Source organism: Tachysurus vachellii, chromosome 13, assembly GCF_030014155.1.
Source record: "Tachysurus vachellii isolate PV-2020 chromosome 13, HZAU_Pvac_v1, whole genome shotgun sequence".
Lineage (NCBI taxonomy): Eukaryota > Metazoa > Chordata > Actinopteri > Siluriformes > Bagridae > Tachysurus > Tachysurus vachellii.
The window spans coordinates 15,770,381-15,791,489 of record NC_083472.1 but is presented as its reverse complement, the minus strand read 5'-3'; the positions used below and the strand labels follow the sequence as shown (position 1 = coordinate 15,791,489).

Below are 21,109 nucleotides of genomic sequence, written 5' to 3'. Positions count from 1 at the left end.
AGCATATTTGCTCTGACAAAAGTTCGTTTATTTCAGTAATTCAACTCAAACAGTGAAACTTGTGTATTATATAAATTCAGTACACACAAAGTGAAGTAGTTTAAGTCTTTGGTACTTTTAATTGTGATGATTTTGGCTCACATTTAACAAGAACCCACCAATTCACTATCTCAAAATTAGACTATGGTGACATTCAAATCAGCTAATCCACTCAAAACACCTGCAAAGTTTTCCTGAGCCATCAAAATGGTCTCTCAATTTGGTTCACTAGGCTACACAATCATGGGGAAGACTGCTGATCTGACAGTTCTCCAGAAGACAATCATTGACCCCCTTCACAAGAAGGGTAAAAAACAAACATTCATTTCCAAAGAAGCTGGCTGTTCACAGTGTGCTGTATCCAAGCATGTAAACAGAAAATTGAGTGGAAGGGAAAAGTGTGGAAGAAAAAAAATGCACAACCAACCAAGAGAACCGCAGCCTTGAGAGGCTTGTCAAGCAAAATCGATTCAAGAATTTGGGTGAACTTCATAAGCAATAGACCGAGGCTGGGGTCAAGGGATTTGGCTACAGTTGTCGTATTCCTCTTTTTAAGCCACTCCTGAACCACACACAATGTCAGAGGCATCTTAGCAGGTCTAAGGAAACGAAGACCTGGACTGATCCCCAGTGGTCCAAAGTCGTCTTTTCAGATGAGCGCATGTTTTGAATCTCATTTGGAAACCAAGGTCCTAGAGTCTGGAGCAAGGGTGGAGAAGCTCATAGCCCAAGTTGCTTGAAGTCCAGTGTTAAGTTTCCACAGTCTGTAATGATTTGGGGTGTAATGTCATTTGCTGGTGCATTTGCTTAGAGCACTTTGTGCTTCCTTCTGCTGACAAGATTTTTAAAGATGCTGATTTCATTTTCCAGCAGGATTTGGCACCTGCCCTCACTGCCAAAAAGCTCCAAAACTTGGTTAAATAGCCATTGTGTTGGTGTGCTTGACTGGCCAGCAAACTCATTAAACCTGGGGTCTCAATTATAAAACTGTGCGTAGGATCCCTACTAAAAGTTTACGTACGCCCAAAAACCAAAAATGGCGTTCGCCAAAAAAAATTACGATTTATAAAACCGTGCATACGCACTCCTCTGCGCGTATTGGATCTCGTTATAATGAGTTTCCTCTGCGCTCTGCGTGTTTAAAAATGGGTTGAGGAGCCAGTGTCTCAGGGGGAAGCCACTGTCGCCTGCAGGTTATAATTATATTAAAAGTAACATTGTTATAATTATATTAAAAACAAAATTGTTACAGTTTCTACTTTTTAATATTGTTAAACTCACCAAGAAGCCAGCCATCACGTACTGCGCCTGCATTTAGTCTGTTCCCTACAGTTATGTGTCAAGATAAAGGAATCATGTGTTGAACCAGGCCAGTGTGCCACAATGTTTGTGAGGGTCATGTTGGAGTCACATATGATTTGCACATTAATAGAATGCACATGCTTTCTATTAACATAAGCAAATTCATTTTCAGATGGTGCCCTTATAGCAACATGAGCGCAGTCAATTGCGCCGATTACATTTGGGAAACCAGACATTGCTGCAAATTGCATTTTAATTTCGGCCTGTTCTCGCACAGTGTAGGGGAACCTGATGTATCGACTACCCATATTAAGTATACCATTCAAAACGACAGATATTATGGCACTCAGGGACGGCTGTGATATACCAGACCTATAGGGTGAGATGATAGATTCCAATAGAATTATTTCATATACAAAAAGGTCTTAGAGACAAAGTTGAGGATTACTTATAGTTTTTTTTATATAAATAATTTACCTGTCTGCCAATTCCCGCTGGAAACAGCCAGTTGCCAAGAACCCCAGAGTGGTGAGGACTTGTATTTGGACTGGGATGGCATGGTTCCGGCGTGTTGCCCTCTCTAATACTGGACCCAATTCAACACATAGATCTAAGAGCACAGCTCTAGGGAATCTAAATCAGCGTATTAGCCAGTCATCATCATGGCCAGGAAATCATCATGGTCCCTGAAACTCGTTCTCTCCTTATTCTGCCATTGGCGTAATCCTCCAACAGTGCCAGCAGTGCCATCATGAAGCATTACATACCCGGGTCACCGGAGGATTTATATGTTTCTAGCAATTAGACTCATCGTTAACACCTTGACAAAATCACAGAATTAATTTGTGGTCGAAAATTTAAGACGAAAATGTTATAGTGAACACGTACTTCTTCATGACGGTTTTGTAATGAACACCGTAATACAGTAGTTAGGACCGATAATGAGTAGCGTTTGTGCTTCATGACTGTATTTGCAAACTTTGACATTTTATGATATATGTACATTAAGGAAAATATTTCGTTTTTACACTGTTCTGCAGTTCTCTAATAAAAGGGTATTTCATGCTATTCTGTATCACATGTAGTCTCGCCATCTCCTCCTGCGTGCCCGTTGTGGACAATATGACTGTAAGGCAGCGCTGATTATTCATTCATTCATTCATTCATTCATTCATTCATTCATTCATTCATCTTCTACCGCTTATCCGAACTACACGGGTCACGGGGAGCCTGTGCCTATCCTCAGGCGTCATTGGGCATCAAGACACCCTGGACGGAGTAGTGCTGATATATTATTTTATTTTTAATACATTTTGAATTACGTTTGGATTTTACTAGATGTATATAGCCTAAAACAATCGGCACAAATATCACTGTTGGATTTAATCTTCATGATAATGTGGATATAACGTATGAAATGGAGTGAAAATTAAATGTCATTAATTCTTATAATCGTTCTTCTCACATGTATTTTCTACAGTCTAACTTCAGTTCACGACCTCACCATCTGTGTCTCCAATTCCCTTTGTCTCCAGAATGTGCGCACGCACGTCTCAAAGTTTGCTTAAAGGTGCGCACATTTTCCCGTCAAGTTTGTTTTTTATAGATCACAACCTTTGCGCGGAAACTGGCGTACGCATGTTTCCAACCCCGTTTTGTGCGTAGCCTACGCACGCTTTATAAACCTGACTCCAAAGAGGACTCCCTGAACTCCAAAGAGGAAAATAAGAAACAAGAAACCAAAAAATGCAGATGAGCTGAAGGCCACTGTCAAAGAAACCTGGGCTTCCATACCACCTCAGCAGTGCCACAGACTGATCACCTCCATGCCATGCTGAATTGTGTCAGTAGTTAAAGAAAAAGGAGTCCCTACCAAGTATTGAGTACATATACAGTAAATGATCATACTTTCCAGAAGGCCAATAATTCACTAAAAATGTTTTTGGTCTTATGAAGTATTCAAATTTTTTGACATAGTGAATTGGTGTGTTTTTGATAAATGTGAGCCAAAATCATCACAGTTATAAGTACCAAGACTAAACCTTTTTATTGAGATGCACTTGTATAACTATCATGCAAATTTTAGTTAAATGTTAGTTAAAGTTCTTTTATATTCTATTTACAGCATTAATATGGAAATATATATGTAATATATAATATTATATATTATATATAATATAATATGGAGTTTGTCAGTTTGACTCTGAATTTTGTTTTGAGATTTTGGATTCTGCTTTAAGGTTGATGCTTGCTGATCATCTGGCCTCTGTTCTTGTTCGGTGGACCATGCTTACTGAGTATTGTGTTGGATTTATTTTTACATTGTTATTAATAAAAATACTAACTACAATTAAACTAGTCTTTGAGTACCTCTTTTGAGGCCTAGTAATTATTCTGATTTATGATAAATTATTTACTGTATTTGTTCTATTTGACTGAATCACTATTAATGTCTTTACTCTCTGTATTAAAATTATTACATTATTGCAATCATGACAATTAACATATTAACAATTAAAAAAATTACCACACTGATGCAGGGTATCTACACTGCTTAGTCATTACAAAGAAAACCCACTGAACAATTTTTCTACTTTGTAGAGAAGGGACTTTCCCTGTCTTTCTTAGAAAAAATGTCATGATGCCAACCAGAGATATGGAACAACTTTGATCCATTATTGGTAGAACAGTGTGGCACCTGGTCCCAGCTAATAATTCTTCTGAAATATTTATATATGACCCCTTTGTGTGGCATCATAAAGTATTTAATGATTTTTGATGTTAAATACATTATAAATAAAGTAATTACTAAAGCAAAAACCTTAGCAGCCTGGAAAAAACCCTTCATATGGTTGGATCTTAACATTTCTTGACATTTTGAATCTGAATGACCCCTTTGTGTTCATTAAGTATTTAATGATTTTTGTACAAATACATTATAAATAAAGTAATTATTTTTTAAAAAGCTTTAGGAGCCTGGAAAAATCCTTCATATGGTGAGATCTTAACATTTCTTTACATTTTGAATCTGAACCGAATTTTTCTGAATCTCTTTTGCACATATCTCAACCACAAGTTAAGAGCATTTTAAAGTTTGGTTACCTCTGACCAAGAATTGAAAATTGAGAAAATAGTATTTAAAGATTCACAAACATGCTGAATATATAAACTGTTATTAATTGTTTCATTGACTGATTAAATAAATAAATAAATGAATTCAATAAAATAAAAATTGATCTACCAAATAGAAAATATAAGACTTCAAATTAGCAAAAAAAAAATAAAAAAATAATTCTTGAAATAGTTCATGATATTCAAATTCATTACAATGATAAAACATGACATAAATGTTTGGAGAATGATGAAGCATTGGTTTGCTAAATAAGGCCTAATTTAAAAACACTTTCAATCTTTAATTTAAGGGTACATGTAATATCATAAATTATTAATTAATTCATTCATTTGCAAAATTGAATATGTGAGTCCACATATTATACTACCATACAATGATAAATGATATTATCTAAAATTCAGCTGACCTTTGAAAGAAGCTTCTCAGCTATTCAGAAATCTCAATTCCGATTTACTTAATCAGAGTGGGGCACATGGCAAAAACCTGCCTATTTGTAATTGTTCTCCCACCAAAGAAACGATTCACTGTAAATGTAATACATGAAATGTCAAATAGATCCCCATTGGAGATGTGGAAAAATTGCATCATTATGATGCAGCTGAAATTGCATCTGGGTGATTCAAAGCAGTAGAAGATAATAATAAGATAAGTGGTTAACATGATTGTGAATAGCACTGTAAAAGCTTTCCCTATCACTTGGGTAAAACTGCTTTTTTGTGGGTATAGTATGAGAAATAACTGTAGTACCATAAACAGTAAAGGAAATTTCCCTCTCCCATGGAATTTCTATTTGGGAGTTTTAAAAGCTACATCACCCAGCTGATAAAACACAGGGTGAATAGAACTCAAAGCTATAGAAAGAACAATGAATGCTGTTTCAGGGTTCATCTTTTTGTTGTCAGTGATTGCAAATTGTCACTTTCTTCCTTTAACAGAGTTTGACCTAGACTTCCAAGAAATTGAAAACTTAGGAAAATCATACCAGGTAAGTCATACACTTGCTGCATTGAATGCATTAAAAATATTATATGTAATATATACATTAAAAAAGCTTATTATTTTATACATTTATTCTTAATAGCACTGTCCAGTTAACTGCCCAGAACGAAATAGTACTCTCAGTACTACCAAGAGCCAAGTAAGTAGTCTCAGCAAATATAAATAAGTTAAAAGTATTTTTTTTATTAAAAAACATTCAGAATTTACATATTTCAACTATTTTTGTCTTAGTTGAAATAATGAGCAATGCATTTTGAATGTGTATCAAACAAATCTTATCTGATAATAGAGTGTCTCTCACTCATGCATTGCAGTCACTTCCTTCCGATCATATTCTTGGTAGAGTTGTGCCTTATGTGCATCTAAATCCTATTGGAGAAATATACTTTAATTTTTAGGATACAAGGCTTTGGGTCATTTTTTTAGCTTCTACATTGCGACTGTTTTCTAATAATCTATGGAGCATGTAAGGATAATCATACTCAAACAACCTGGAGTAATCTATAGTTTTTTAGAAAGTTTACTTTTCTTTGATTGTAGAACTCTGAATGCCAATGTTTCATCTTTCCCCATGATATGGTAAGTGCTATCTATCTATCTATCTATCTATCTATCTATCTATCTATCTATCTATCTATCTATCTTATTTCTATTCTAAAGATATGTATCAATTTTAAATATTGTAATAAAAGTGACATTTACATATATTACAATATAAAACTACATGCACATTTCCCCCCCATTTTTTAAAGAACTGCACTCATCAGGTTATTGAACATGGACTACGCAAACTAAACATTGTTTGCAATAGTTCTGACACACAGACGCACAAAACATGTCGAATCCTTGAAAGACTAATGGAAATGGTAATGGAAGATTTATCTTATCTTAATTTATTTTTGCAATTAGTTGTAAATCTCTCGTGTTTGATTTTGTACAATTAATTAGAATATAATTATAGACTTTAGTTAAGTAACCCACTAATTACAGTGCATGTCATATTGTTAAGATGTTAGTTCAAATATTTAATTCAAATAAAATCTAATAATTTGATTATGAAACAGCATTCTGATAAAATAGTTAAAAGTGTTTAATTTAAATAATTAAAATGTTAATTTGTTAAACCCATTTACCTACTGAAACAGTGCATCCGGCTGCCTTGAACAATTTCATTTCTTTTTTTTCCTCTAGAATATTGTGGGCACTAACCAATCACTGTGTGGGACCCTAGTATCTCCACGTCACATTATGAATTACATTAGAATGGTGCATCAAAAGTCTAACAGTATAATAGCATCAAAGGTCTAATACTTGACTAGGCTAATCAGAAATCATAAAAATACAGTGATTTACTAATTAAATTTTCTTTATTTAATAATGTAGCCATAGACAAGCATTTTGGTTGCCATCCAATGTTTCACATAATTAAGGCTAATTTACCAATTTTTGACCATGTGTTTGATTTCCACTCAGTTCATATATACAGGAAAATATGTGTTTAGAAAGCTATGATTCATTATTTGCTTTGTTTGAAATTACAGCAGACATTAAAATATTATTTAAATAAATACCCATGTTTCTCTAGACATCTAATCTAATCATTTATACTGTATGTGATTCTTATTATCTTATTGATTGTACTGTTTGCATGATTATTGCTTTAATTTATGTAGAATGTTTTCTCTTAAAATTCCATGCAACTAGTCATGGTAAAAATAATAATGTAACAATATTTGTAATACTACCTGTCTGAACAGACCCCTTGATATTTCACATTTATGAATTGTGATTTTTTTTAAATTGAATAACATTAAGATTTCAGTCATTTTTCTGATTCTGTTCTGTTGTTGTGTTTCTGACTGGATCAGCTACATTGGGTAATCATCAACATGTTTCTAAATCTACAATAAAATTATTCTAATGATTATCATTTTTATTGCTATCTACTTTCATGATGCTGACAGCTCTGGTTTGTTTGTACATGCAGTAGCAGGGCAGGACATAAGATGTAGTGAATTCTTTATTATTCACAGCAAACTAGGAAATGTTTGTAGCCTAGGTCAAAATACAAACAGGCATCAGCATCCAAAAATCATAATCAATATTCATGAACCATTAAAACTTAAGAACATCAAAAAAATCAGGAAGACTTTACATAAGTGTTTCAACTAGTGCAGCAATTTTGTTCCCCCAGCAAAACATACTCCACATGGTTTACCATCAAATAAACTGGTTTCCACTATAAACACAGCTTCATTTCAGGTGGCATTGTTGTGTGGCCACTATTTATGGCTTATTATGGTCCAAAAGCTTTATTTAACAGTGTCAGCATCAGGCAGAGATTCTGATGACAAAGCTGCATGGTGTATAAACTTCAATGTTGCCATCAAACGGCTTATGGGTCAACTTTTAAACACAATTGTGAAATTGTCAAAAAATACATTTTCCTCTGGACAGAAGAAGAAGCAGAAAGAAATATCCCATGTTTAAAACAGAGAATTCTACTCCACATGTATACAGAAGAACAATGGTCCTCACCAAGTATTTTAAAAACATCAGTTTCAAGGTCACATTAGTGGGCCTGTGCATTGTTCCTCATGCACATTAAAAGATATAGTACTGGAATAGGCCATACAATGCATTGCAGTGAAGCTAGATTCAGTGGGAATGCTAGCCAACCTGTTGCAGATTATTAACTAATCTAATGTTCATTGTAAATATGTGTTTAAATATACCTATATACTAGGGGGTTTTGTAGATGCTGCTTGCTGTTGTACAACTATTTTTGTAGTAACAGTTATACTACGGGGAAGTCTTGGCCTAATGGTTAGCAAGTTTGACTCCTAACCCTAAGGTTGTGGGTTCGAGTCTCGGCCCGGCAATACCACAACTGAGGTGCCCTTGAGCAAGTTACTCTAAAAAAAAGGGTCATTTTTAATAGCAATTTCATATTTGGTGCACTCAACTATTATCAAATATAAATTTCACCATTATTATGTTCTTCTTTTCCATTAGCTTATATTCCTTTTTTCGTCTTCTGGACTGATGATTTTCTCTCTGTTCCTAAAATTTGACTACAATATTTCATTATTTTGCGATGTTCTACTGAAGTTCATAACTATTCCTGTTTCTTTAATTTTCCCCAAAAACTAACTCTTCCTCCATACCCGGATAACATCCAGACTCTACGTAGAATCTGTCAATTTTCTTGTTGTGTGCTGTTATGTTGTTGTTGTTATTGTTGTCGTTTCTTCTTCTTCTTCTTCTTCTTCTTCTTCTTCTATTCCTCCAAAGAGACGCAAATTGGGGACTCACATCATAGATATCTACACCCAGATGTCGCCTTGGGGTCCTAAAAATGCATCAAAACCACCGCCATCTTGGAACAGGGGTCTTGTACTTCAAATTCATGGACGATGCTGGACTTCTGTGCTGCGTTTGGTTGTTCAAATGAACGAAATCTAAAAACCAGACAACAAGGGATTACATTTCACAAGTGAGAATGTGTTTTATGATCATTGAATAGGAAATTATATTTCTGGTTACATTGGTTTGTTTCAGTCCTTGGTTAACGACCGCAGCTAATCCATGCTAGTTACCCATTAGTTTTTGACAGTTAGGAAAACTGACAATGTTTGTAGATTATATATGTATGAGATTATTATTGATTATATATTTATAAATAAATTATAATTTATATATATATAATTTTTATAAATGATATATTTCCAGCTGAACGAGTGTGTGTGTGCCCTGCGATGGGCTGGCACTCCGTCCAGGGTGTATCCTGCCTCGATGCCCAATGATGCCTGAGATAGGCACAGGCTCCCCGTGACCCGAGGTAGTTCAGATAAGTGGTAGAAGATGAATGAATGAATGAATATTTCCAGCTAGCATGCTACGCTAACTTCAGTCAGCATTAATGGCTAAAGGAGATGAGTCTTAAGTTAAAACGTCCATCTGAACAAGTTTATCCAAACATACTGGTTCTGGCCCCGAATGTATCTGATGAGCTACGATGTGACGGAAAAAAACAGAAACGGTTAACAACAACAAAAAACCGGGAACAAACCTTTTCAGCCAGAACTCTGCTCTCACTTGGCTATGTCCCTTGAAGTACACTAAATACTATGGACTTATGGATTTTTTTGTTTGTAGATTCCGAAGCTCTTAATAAGGAAATTAAAAATTGACCCATGCTTTTTTGCTTAAAGGTGAAGACCCAACTTTATGTATGTTTTGTAAGATTCCCTTATCTGTCAAACATATTTTATTAGATTGTCCTGGACTTAACACAAGCAGAATGCTCTTTTATCAAGTTACTTCACTTAAGGACATTTAATGAGATTATGGTTTTGGATTTTTTTTATTGTATGTTAATTTAAAAAAATTGTATAATATGACTTGCTGTTTATATTTGTTGTTTTTATTGTATTTATATGATATTTGTGTTTTTGTAATTGAATTTTTGCCATGAAAATAGCTTTGATTGCTGACATGGCATTAAATAATCTGAATCTGTTTGTAGATTCCAAGTGATAAACAGAGACGCTAGCATTATATTTTGAAAAAGTAGATTATCTTAATATCAAAACCTTAAATGTTCTCTGGACTCAATAATAAATGCATGTCTGACCGTTGGAACGAACCAAAAAAAACCTAGAAAATCGCATTCTTGACGATTTATGGTGATTTTATTTCCGTTAGACCTTTGCCTACATTCGTTCCAGTGAACTGCCGTACCCAAGGCGACATCTAGGTGTAGATATCTATGGACTCACATATGGTATCCTCGGTCCAATACTGATGACGTACATCTCTCCTCATGACGATTTAAAGCTGTGCCAACCGGAAATACTTATCCAAAATTGTCCGAAATTGCTTTGAAATTTTCATGCATTCAGGTTAGGAGAAATGACTAACCGGACGGCGTATTTCTATGATCCAGATGTTGGAAACTTTCATTATGGTAATGTCCTGTTTTTGTGACTGCACTACAAAACTGATTAGCTTTATGTCGTCCTGAAACTGAATTGTGGCAAGACTGAGAAAATAGAGCAAGCATGTTTGATAATTCTGGCTAAAAGACACTAAAAAGGCGCCATGTGACATTGTACATAGTATCTACTCCATATTAAAGTCTTGCTCTAATATAAAAAAGGTTATTCCTTTCCGGTTACCTTTAAATACCCTAAAATTTAAGTTGAAAGTCTGCACATATGCGTTATTCAGTTTCAACTAGAACTACAATATACTGTGGTAGACGGCTACAAGAACTATCTTCTTTAGTGTTTAAATATTTAAGGACTGCAAAGTATATGCGGTGTAAATTATGTAATCCATTAATTATGTGTTTTACACGAAATGATCCATGTGTACGATTTCCTCCCTACAAATAGGTGCTGGACACCCAATGAAGCCCCATAGGTTGTCCCTAACTCACAGTCTTGTCTTGCATTATGGCCTTTACAAGAAGATGATGGTATAGCAGATGTATTTGTACCTTTATATTATTATAAGTTATGAAATATAATATACAGTAATATTCTGACTGTAAATGTTGATAATATTATCACTGCAAATATACCCCATACACAAGGATAAACAAATATATATGTATATATATATGTGTATATATATACATATATATTATTTATTATTTTAATTAAAAAAATTTTTTTTGACAGGTTTTCAAACCATACAAGGCCTCACAGCATGATATGTGTCGTTTTCATTCAGAAGATTACATAGATTTTTTGCAGAAGGTCAGCCCAAACAACATGCAGGGCTTCACAAAGAGCCTTAACACCTTTAATGTAGGCGATGATTGGTAGGTCTGATTAGAATTGTTTTATATTTAGTTTGTAGCATGGTGTCTTTTAGTTTTCTTGTATTAATTAGCCTTAAACGGAGTAAATTTGCATTTTGATGTACCATGTGTGCATGTGTATTCCATGTTTATTCCATGTGTATTACATGCATCTGCATACATAACATATTTGTGTGGCTTGTAGTCCTGTCTTTCCAGGACTGTTTGAGTTTTGCTCCAGGTACACTGGTGCCTCATTACAAGGAGCAACTCAGTTAAACCATAAGGTTAGATACACTTATTGAATCCCTCTCAATTATTTATTTGAAGCATGCTGCTTTTTTTCTTTTTGTTATGCAGTTTTTACTGTTAGTCTAAACTGAATCTAAATCTAAAAATGAATAACACTTAATATAATTATGTTTAGATTTGTGACATTGCTATTAACTGGGCTGGAGGCTTACACCATGCAAAAAAGTTTGAGGTAAGGTTCTAAGGATGTACCCAAGAATGCCCCTCTATGTGTACATGAAAAATACCATCAAATTTAATGTTTTGTATACTCAAACAGTGTTAATGGTCAAGCATAATTTCTAATTGTTATAGGGTAATATTGCTAATAAATAATAATATATAATAAAATAATTAATGAAGTCTGTAGACCCAGGGAAAATGATGGATTGAAACCTGCTGTATCTGTGTCTACACCATGAGTGCTGTAGCTGTGTCTGAGGTGTCATGTTAACCAACAATGATTTTAAGGACTTTTGCTGCCTTTTCCTAAGGCATTGTTTGTAGTGGTTTGTATGGATTGCATATTTTGACATCAAGTTGCAACCTGTAACCATTACAGCAGCAAAATATTGTTTCAATAAAAATCAAATTCACACAAAAGTTGTTCTATCTAACATTTCTTTTATATCTACTAGAATATCTATTAGGCTCCATGTCTTTGGTTGCAATAATGTTTAAAAATAATTGAAGCAGAACAAAATAGCCTGATTGGCCCACTAACTCATCAGTTCTCTCAGAAAGAAAACTAGATAAAAATCTGATTTTGACTGATGAAAAATAAAATAAGCTCTATTTTAATTCCTACAATTAAAAATAATTAGAACAATTATTTTTGAGCATTTTTATTACAGTTAAAAGTGATCATTTTAGTGCTGCACCAGGCATTCTTCAACAAACTGCAGTCCTGTTCTTTAACTTTCAGCTAAGTCTTCACTCTGAGTCAGAAACTGAAGTATGTTTTGTGTTATAACCTATGTGACCTAAATTAGATCCAAGAATACTATATCTACTTCCCAGTCCTGTCCCACCTAGATATGTTTCATACTGTCAAAACAGTAACAGGGAAAAAGAGCATGCACTCCTTCAAATCTGTCAAATATCAATGTGTATTTTTTTCCCCCCAGGAGTAAATCCAGTGGGGGAAAATTACACCTTTCCTACTTCCACAATCATTGTGTTACTAATGAAATGCAATTAAAGTTTAGTTAATGACCAGTGTTAGTGTTACTACCTGTATCATATCAGAACTTTTGCCAGAGCATTTAGGTCTGTATACATAATGCAAATTGTTACTACTTATTAATCTGGGAAATTGAAATTCATGATTCTACAGTGAGTAGGATTGTATACAAATGCAAGTTCAAGACATTTGGCAGATTTTGCAAGAGTGGCGCCAGCAATCAGACAGCAAATTGGTTAAGGAAAGGGGGAATGATCAAGTCAAAGTCTACAACCATGTTGGGTGGAATCATAAGTAGACTGGTGTCAGCTCAGCCATCTGTTTGGACCTGGCCAGTAGTCCAATTTTGAAATAACAAGAGCCTCGACTGCCTTGTAGCTGTGTGGCATGATCGGTTAGCTAGGGTCTGATTTCCTTGGTCATACAGAATGAACCTACAGGATGCATGAGAGATAGAACCTTCAGTTGCACTTTAAACCCTAACTCTAGAAATTCAAGGTAATCTAATACATCAGTACCTTCAAGCTTATAAACTTTTTTATTTAGATATTTTGTAAATAAAAAAATATTTTTGACTCCTTAGTCCAGAGCACCTGCCACCATTTCTTTGCTGATGGCACTGCTGGACATCTTCAGATGATGACCAATTAAACGGCATGTCTTTCATCTGAAACATTGAGCTTTCTTGGCCAACCGCTGAGTCTACAATCCTTAACATTGCCTGATTCTTTGTGATTTGCCAAAATAGCTTGAACAGCACATCTTGAAACCCATGTGTGCTTTGAAGTCTTTGCCTCGGAGAGACCTTGTTGTTGCAGTGTAACTACCTTGTCTTGTTGCTGTGCTCAGTGCCATGGTGTATGACCTATGTCTTCCACAACTCACCTTAGAGTTTGGGTGTTCCTAAGTAAACAATTAAAATACATATTTTAAAACATTCTTTACTTTACTGCATTTCCTCATACCTGACCAGTACGTTTTTGTTGTTATACTTATTATACACAGACAATTTGACTTTTTTTTTTTTTTTGCCTTATCGTAGCGTCTACAACGTCTACAAATGTTATAGACACTTCATTATTGTGTGCTACATACTATTGTTACAAAGTTTACAGTTGTAAAAAATAGCCGTATTGACTCTGCTAGTTTCTTAACCAATCATTTTCTGTTTCAGGCTTCTGGATTTTGTTATGTGAATGACATTGTCATTAGTATTCTTGAACTGCTTAAGTAAGTCCTCAGTTTAATCACACAGTATGTTGTTATAATAGGAGTTAAAAGCATTGTTCTGTATATCCTTTATATATATATACTGATATTTCCCAAAAGATGCATCTTTTAATGATCCTCCTGTCCCCATATACCAACAGGTACCACCCACGTGTGCTATACATTGACATTGACATTCATCATGGTGATGGGGTGCAGGAAGCTTTTTATCTTACAGATCGAGTCATGACCGTGTCCTTCCATAAATATGGAAATTATTTTTTTCCAGGAACAGGTGAGTGTAAAATGTAAACAATACGAATAAAGAAAATGTTTTCATTTGTTCACCTAATTTCACAAATCTATCTTTTAGTATCCTGAATATTGTGGTGCTGAGGCATGGTGTAATGTGTATATTGTCTGAATAATCCAAATGAACTGATCATGTGATAGCTGATAAATTACATTTACTACCGTGCAGTAATTACTTACGTTTAATTCTTGTCATTCAGGTGATATGTATGAAGTTGGGGCTGAGAGTGGCCGCTACTACTGCCTGAATGTACCTCTGCGTGATGGGATTGATGACCAGAGTGAGTTAAACAATAAGCTTATTCTGCAAGTTGGCTGATATTGACTTTGTTCCACTGAAATTTGAGTTCAAAACAATAGTTATTAAAAATTGTAAACAGTGTACAACAGCAATAAAATTGTGATAGACAGTAAGCATATATTCTATTTTTGGAAATTTTTTTTTTTAGACTGTCATTATAATGTGATTTAGATAGACAAGTGGCATTTATATGATGTACAGGCCTCCAGACTGCAAATAACAGTAACTTATGTCACTTATCCCAATTCCTCAACCAATTAAACAGTGCACAATGGCAGTATAGGGGTGGCTGGCAGATTTACAAACTGACATTCATGACATGCGGCACACCAGCCGTTAACACTGCAGCAAATACAAAAACTAGCCAATACAAATGGTCCATGTGTTGGTTTAATGTTTTAATGTTCGCTAAAGTGCTCCAAAATTATGGTTAACCACCTGGAATAGCATTTCCTGAGGACTGGATTGTGTGTTGTCGCATTGTATATTGGACCATCAATTGCTCTTACTTGGTTGAAGACGTGCCTTAGGGTCTAGTCATGCAACTGCTCTTAAAGGCCCTGTCCACTCTCTGTGTCCCTCTTATACATAGCCAGTACTATGTACATTCCACACTGTACTTTACTATGGCAGGCCCCATCCACAAATATTCATTTGTTAAACAAAGCACTGATATGTGCCTCTCTTTTGTGTGCGAACAGACTTTTCCAGGCCTTTCCTTTGCATTCATGGCTCCATAGTGTTAATCAAGTCAAGTCACTTTTATTGTCATATCACCACAGCACTGGTGCCTTAGTGAGTGAATATGCCAAAGGCAGAGTGAGAGTGAGTGAGTTTTTAGGAGGAGGAGACTTGATCAAGGAAGGACTGGACTAGCTGTAAGCCTAAACCTGAAAAAGACGTTTAGGAGTTTTAGATCCACTAATTTTTTCCTGCTAACTGTTTTTTAGTTGGCTCCATTATGAACTACTCTAGTTATAACTTGCCCAGTGTGTAACTCCTGTTGTCTACCACAGTATACTGAAATTGTAATTAAGTGAATAACTATGAGCACAGAATGCAGACTTTCAGCTTTAATTTGAGAGTATTTCCATTCAAATCATGTGAACAGTGTAGGAATTACCACTTTTTGTAAACTATATGGCCAAAAGATACTTAGAAACTTAGACCAATACAATTCTAGAGATGGTCCTCCCTTTACTGCTATAATAAACTGTTGATAATTGATGTTGGGCAAAAGATTGGTCATGCAGTCTGCTTTTTAATCATACAGTCTGCTTTTCAAAAGTGTTTAGTAGGGTTGATTTTCATGGCTTTATACAGGCCATTTGCATTCTTTCAAACCGACCTTGACAAACCATGTCTTTAGTAAACATCTTCTACTTTATCATGCTGGGATAAGGTTGGGGTTAACCTCTTAATTCCAGTAAAGAAAAATGTTAAAATTACAGTATACAAACTAATCTTAGACAATTTTGTGCTTCCAATTTTTTCACAAATGTTTGGAGAAGGCATGGTGTGGTGGTCAGGTGCCCACATACTTTGGCCTTACATTGTATGTGGTTGACAGAACCAAATATAATTGGACAGTTGGCTGTTGAGCTGTTCCATGCTCAGGTGTGTGTTATTCCCTCATTATCTCATGTAGAAGTAAGCAGAAAAATGACTTAATGTTAAATGAAATGTATCATTTTCATTTTGAATCTGTTCCTGTTAGCTCTTAGGACTTCTAATTGAGTGTTCACTTCTAGTGAAGCAAGTTATCATTAAGCTCAGTCTTAGAATGAATGAATGCACCTGTAAGCTCAGAGATTTCAAAATGCATACTTGAAGACCTTGGGAAAACACTGTGGTGGATAGCGAAAATAAGGCATGTCTGTGTCAAAGTCAACAATCAAGAGAAGCTTTCATAAGAGTCAATAGAGTGCTAACAATAAGATGAAAGCCACTGGTAAACCTCACAAATGGGAAGCTCAGACTTGAGTTTAAAATGTTTCTGCAAGGCTATTCACCCAAACTCCCTTTAGTGGCCTTACCTAGATTAGGACACCACATAATCTAGGTTGATAGATTGATAGACCTGTTGATAGTCCCAAATGCTCTTTTAGTGCTGAGACTTTGGTTTTTCCTTTGGACATAAGATCAGTAAACTACATGTCAGGATTTAAGAAACTCTTTTTACATAACATTATTATATTATTATTATATTATTTACATTATTATAAAATTCATCATACTAGTAGTTTGCTTGCAAAATTATTTAATTACCTACTACTAAAGGTATCTGTGGGGGAAACATCTTTTATTGTATAAAAACAATTTTCTCCTAAAATGTATATGTTACTAATCAACAAACATGGTTGCCAACAACTTATTTAATTGAGCATCCAACCAATAATAAATTATGAGGATTAATGAATATTAAAATAATTAGCTTTGAATTTGGTGTGCATATGTAGGACAGCATTGGCTGGCTCTCCCAGTCATTATCGTTGAAAATGATATTCTGTGGCACTGTTAATGTAAATATTTTTCCCTTACAACTGTATAAGTAAATAAATAGTGTGTGAGTTCTATCAAAATCTACTGATAAGTTACTATTTACACTTTACAGTGTATACAGTTTGTGTAACGCTAATAGAACTAGATGTTTCATCCCCTTTAGTAGGAAACTCTTAATAGAAGCAGTCGGTCTGGAGTGGTGAAAAAAGGATGGTAAGGTATGTCCTTGGGGTCATCGTGTGGGCACCCTGCTTCATCGCCGTTTTATTCATTGAGCCCACAATGTCTCAAGAAGGCTTAACGGTTTACCTAGCCTCCCAGGTACACCCCCCTCTATGCCATACCCTCTATATCCCTGATAGTCTCTGCATGACAGGGGCGTCCTTCTTCCTGAGTCAGGCTTACGCCTGACCGCATACTATCTGTCTCTACCTTGCTGCCCAGATTGGGGTCCTTATGCTTGATCCAGAGCCAGTTACTGCTTTTTTCAGCAGCACTTGATATTGACTTGATGGCCTTTTGGAGAGAATTACACTCCACCCATATTTTTCTCAGCAAACTGGTGGTAGATGTTGCAACAATTCCCCTGCATCCCACCTCTACTGGGAAGATGCTGGTCTTCCAGCCGTTTTGGGATGCTTCAGCTGCCAGGTCGGAATATTTGTTCTTTTTCCCCTCATAAGCCTCTTCAACTCCATCTTCCCATGGTACTGTTAATTCCACAACATATGCCAGCTTTGTTGTTGGAGACCACAGAACCATGTCTGGCCGGAGTGTTGTAGCCACTATTTCTGGGGGAAACGCAAGCTTCTTATCAAGGTCCACTTTCAATTTCCAATCCCGTGCTGACTGCAGAATGCTTGCATCTTTAGGTGTTGTACAATGCCTTTGATGTTGGCCTGTCCTGCCAATGTTTGTGGAAGATTGTTTGTGGTAGTTTGCTTCTGCTCCAGTATTGATGCCAGCTCTCTGAGTACTTGGTATAGCGCCCTTGGGTGAGACTTCTAGTATACCCTGCTAAAATGTGCCTTAGGGACATTGCAGGTACTTGGCACAGGGAACAGGCAGGATCTTCTCCATACCACTCTTTCAGATTTTGGGGGGGAGGGTAGCAGGTTGTATGTGGCTCTGATGACAACTCAGCCACACTCCCTCCATCTGCCAGATGTCACACCAGCTGAGCCTTTTCTTCTCCAGGCCATCACGGTTGCTCCATTGAGACAGCTTTGCCATTGCTTGGCCATTGAGACAGCTTTGGCATGTCATTACAAGCCTTGCTTTGGTGCATTTGTACTCTTCCACTTGAGTTTTCCTGGCAACAATGTCTTGTTGATGCGCTTCATGTACATACTGGTATAATTTTTTAGTGATAGATATATCTATATAAAGTCATGTGGAATAAATTAGGACACCCCATTGAATATTTAGTTCTCTATTAAGAAATGTGTGAACATGACAATTTCTGATCTTGTTTTAATCTGTACCTGTAGATGAAAGTGATGTAATTGCTAACAACAACATAAAATAAAATCACTTTTCACTTATTAAACAAAAGAAATCAACAAAATGAGCCTATTAGCCTTAATAGCTAGTATTTCCCCCGTTGACTGAAATAACCTCACTGAGATGTTTCTTTTAGCCATCTACCAGTTTATAACATGGAAGAAAGTTTCAACCTGGAAGAAAGTTTCCCCTACTATTCAATGCAGAATTATTTCAGTTGTGTTTGAGATATGATTGAGGAGTTTCTTGCATGCACAGTTTCAAATCACCCCACAGGACCTCTATACAGTAGGATTTAGATCTGGGCTTGACTTGGCCATTCCAGAATTCTCAGTTTTTTACTTTTCAGCGAGTCCTTGGTGGATTTACTGGTATGTTTTTGTCATTTTGCAAGATCCAGTTCCACTTCAGCTTCAGTTATTTTTAAGTCTTGTTTATGTAAAGGGAAATGAAGACCAAAGAGCATTCCACAGATATATAATACAGAAAAACAATAAACTTTTAAACTTTAACAATAAACAATTATTTTCCACAGAAAATAATAATAAAACTTTATAGATTAGGGAAATGGTACTAAATAATACCCAAATGTTTGGATATCCCTGTCAGCAAAGTTGAATCAATAATCAGCAATTGGAAGGTCAACCACACCAGCCAATCACTGCCAAGAAAAGACCCTCAAATCTCAGCATTTGAACAAAAAGGAGACTTGTGAGAGAAGCCACTGTGAGGTCTATGATCACTTTAAAGGAGTTACAAAGTTCAACTGCTACAAGTGGAGAAATATACACACACATGTACATGTTCCAAATGGTTCTTAGTATTTTAATATCACCTTGATAATGACTGCTGTTGAAATTAGTTAATTTTATCATCTTTTGCTGTTGTTAGGTTACAGACAATTGTTTCAGCCAGTAATCAAGCAAGTGGTGGACTTCTACCAGCCAACCTGCATTGTGCTACAGGTAAAACATAATTTTCCCTTCTTTAAAGAGATTTTGTTAGAGTTTAAATTAACATTCTTCTCTGCAAATTCTCATAAATGCATTACATTGTTTGTAGTGTGGAGCGGACTCGCTAGGCTGTGACAGACTTGGGTGCTTTAATCTCAGTATACGAGGTCATGGGTAAGAATAATTTAATACAGTACATTGATAAAGCCTTGTAAAGCATAGGTAGTAGAGACAACTTGTATTGCCACCCAATAATATAGTAAATTCTTATGCAACAGGATGAGCAAAAGTGAAATGCATGCCTTAGTGAAATGGACACAAGCCTAAGGACTACAGCATGTAATCAAATCTTGAAATGCCCCTGGACCATCACACGCTGTATGGATGACAGAAAACAAATTTATAAAATGTTAACATACCCTAATGGAAAGACAATAATAAAGAGGAAATTAGGTAACAGTATTCACTGTGAATCAGTCAGCAATTATTTCCTTATCTATGAACAGTGATCAGTCGTGAAGAGACTAGGAGGATGTTTTTAAATAATGAGTGATTTTTTTTTTTTTTACCTCAGGTGGGGATGTTTCTATATCCCCACCTGAGGTAAAAAAAAAAATCACTCATTATTTAAATGAAATATTTAACTGATTAAATTAAACAAGTATTTCAGTTATTTAACTGAAAAGGGGGAACAAGTATTTCAGTTCAGGATGACTTGTAGTAGAAATTTACTAAGGACAGGGTTTTTTCAAACCACCACATATTTATGTAATCACAATGATTGTTCTGCAAAGTGAAGCTGAATGAGACATGAACCAACACTTTTTTGCTGTCGGAAGCAATAATTAGCACCTTTTTTAAGTCTTTTGTACTGGACCCACATTCATTACTTTTTATTCCTTTGTTTTTCTGTAGCAAAAAGTGTTTTATTTTTCCATCAGGGAATGTGTGGAGTTTGTGAAAAGTTTCAAGATCCCTCTACTTGTGCTGGGAGGAGGAGGATATACTGTGCGCAATGTGGCTAGATGTTGGTGGGTTACACTTTGTGAAATAAATACACCACCATTTGAGCACATACGTTACATCTTTCTGAACGGTATCAGGAGACATAATTATACTAAGTGACTGTATGTTATGATTAATTATTCATTCATTTTCTACCGCTTATCCGAACTACCTCGGGTCACGGGGAGCCTGTGCCTATCTCAGGCGTCATTGGGCATCAAGGCAGGATACACCCTGGACGGAGTGCCAACCCATCACAGGGCACACACACACACTCTCATTCACTCACACAATCACACACTACGGACAATTTTCCAGAGATGCCAATCAACCTACCATGCATGTCTTTGGTCCGGGGGAGGAAACCGGAGTACCCGGAGGAAACCCCCGAGGCACGGGGAGAACATGCAAACTCCACACACACAAGGCGGAGGCGGGAATCGAACCCCGACCCTGGAGGTGTGAGGCGAACGTGCTAACCACTAAGCCACCGTGCCCCTCGTTATGATTAATTAAAATTAGTTAAATTGCAATTGAGCTAATTTGTAAAAATCTGTAAAAATGTCAT

General features: G+C 35.8%; 1 protein-coding gene across 5 annotated transcripts in view; it reads left to right on the top strand.

Annotated features, from left to right (window-relative positions):
- Positions 1–10,284: 10,284 nt before the first annotated feature.
- hdac3 (histone deacetylase 3) overlaps positions 10,285–21,109 on the top strand; it is a 448,843-nt gene continuing 438,018 nt past the window's right edge. For 3 of the 5 annotated variants that reach the window (XM_060885402.1, XM_060885400.1, XM_060885399.1), the window contains exons 1-11: positions 10,285–10,442; positions 10,873–10,955; positions 11,161–11,303; positions 11,488–11,569; positions 11,710–11,766; positions 13,931–13,986; positions 14,127–14,260; positions 14,478–14,558; positions 19,475–19,548; positions 19,646–19,710; positions 20,478–20,567. In XM_060885402.1, coding sequence (XP_060741385.1) covers positions 10,388–10,442; positions 10,873–10,955; positions 11,161–11,303; positions 11,488–11,569; positions 11,710–11,766; positions 13,931–13,986; positions 14,127–14,260; positions 14,478–14,558; positions 19,475–19,548; positions 19,646–19,710; positions 20,478–20,567 — 920 coding nt within the window. In that variant the 5' untranslated portion in view covers positions 10,285–10,387. The remainder of the gene's footprint in view (positions 10,443–10,872; positions 10,956–11,160; positions 11,304–11,487; positions 11,570–11,709; positions 11,767–13,930; positions 13,987–14,126; positions 14,261–14,477; positions 14,559–19,474; positions 19,549–19,645; positions 19,711–20,477; positions 20,568–21,109) is intronic. The other 2 variants (XM_060885403.1, XM_060885404.1) reach the window with 2 other exon arrangements.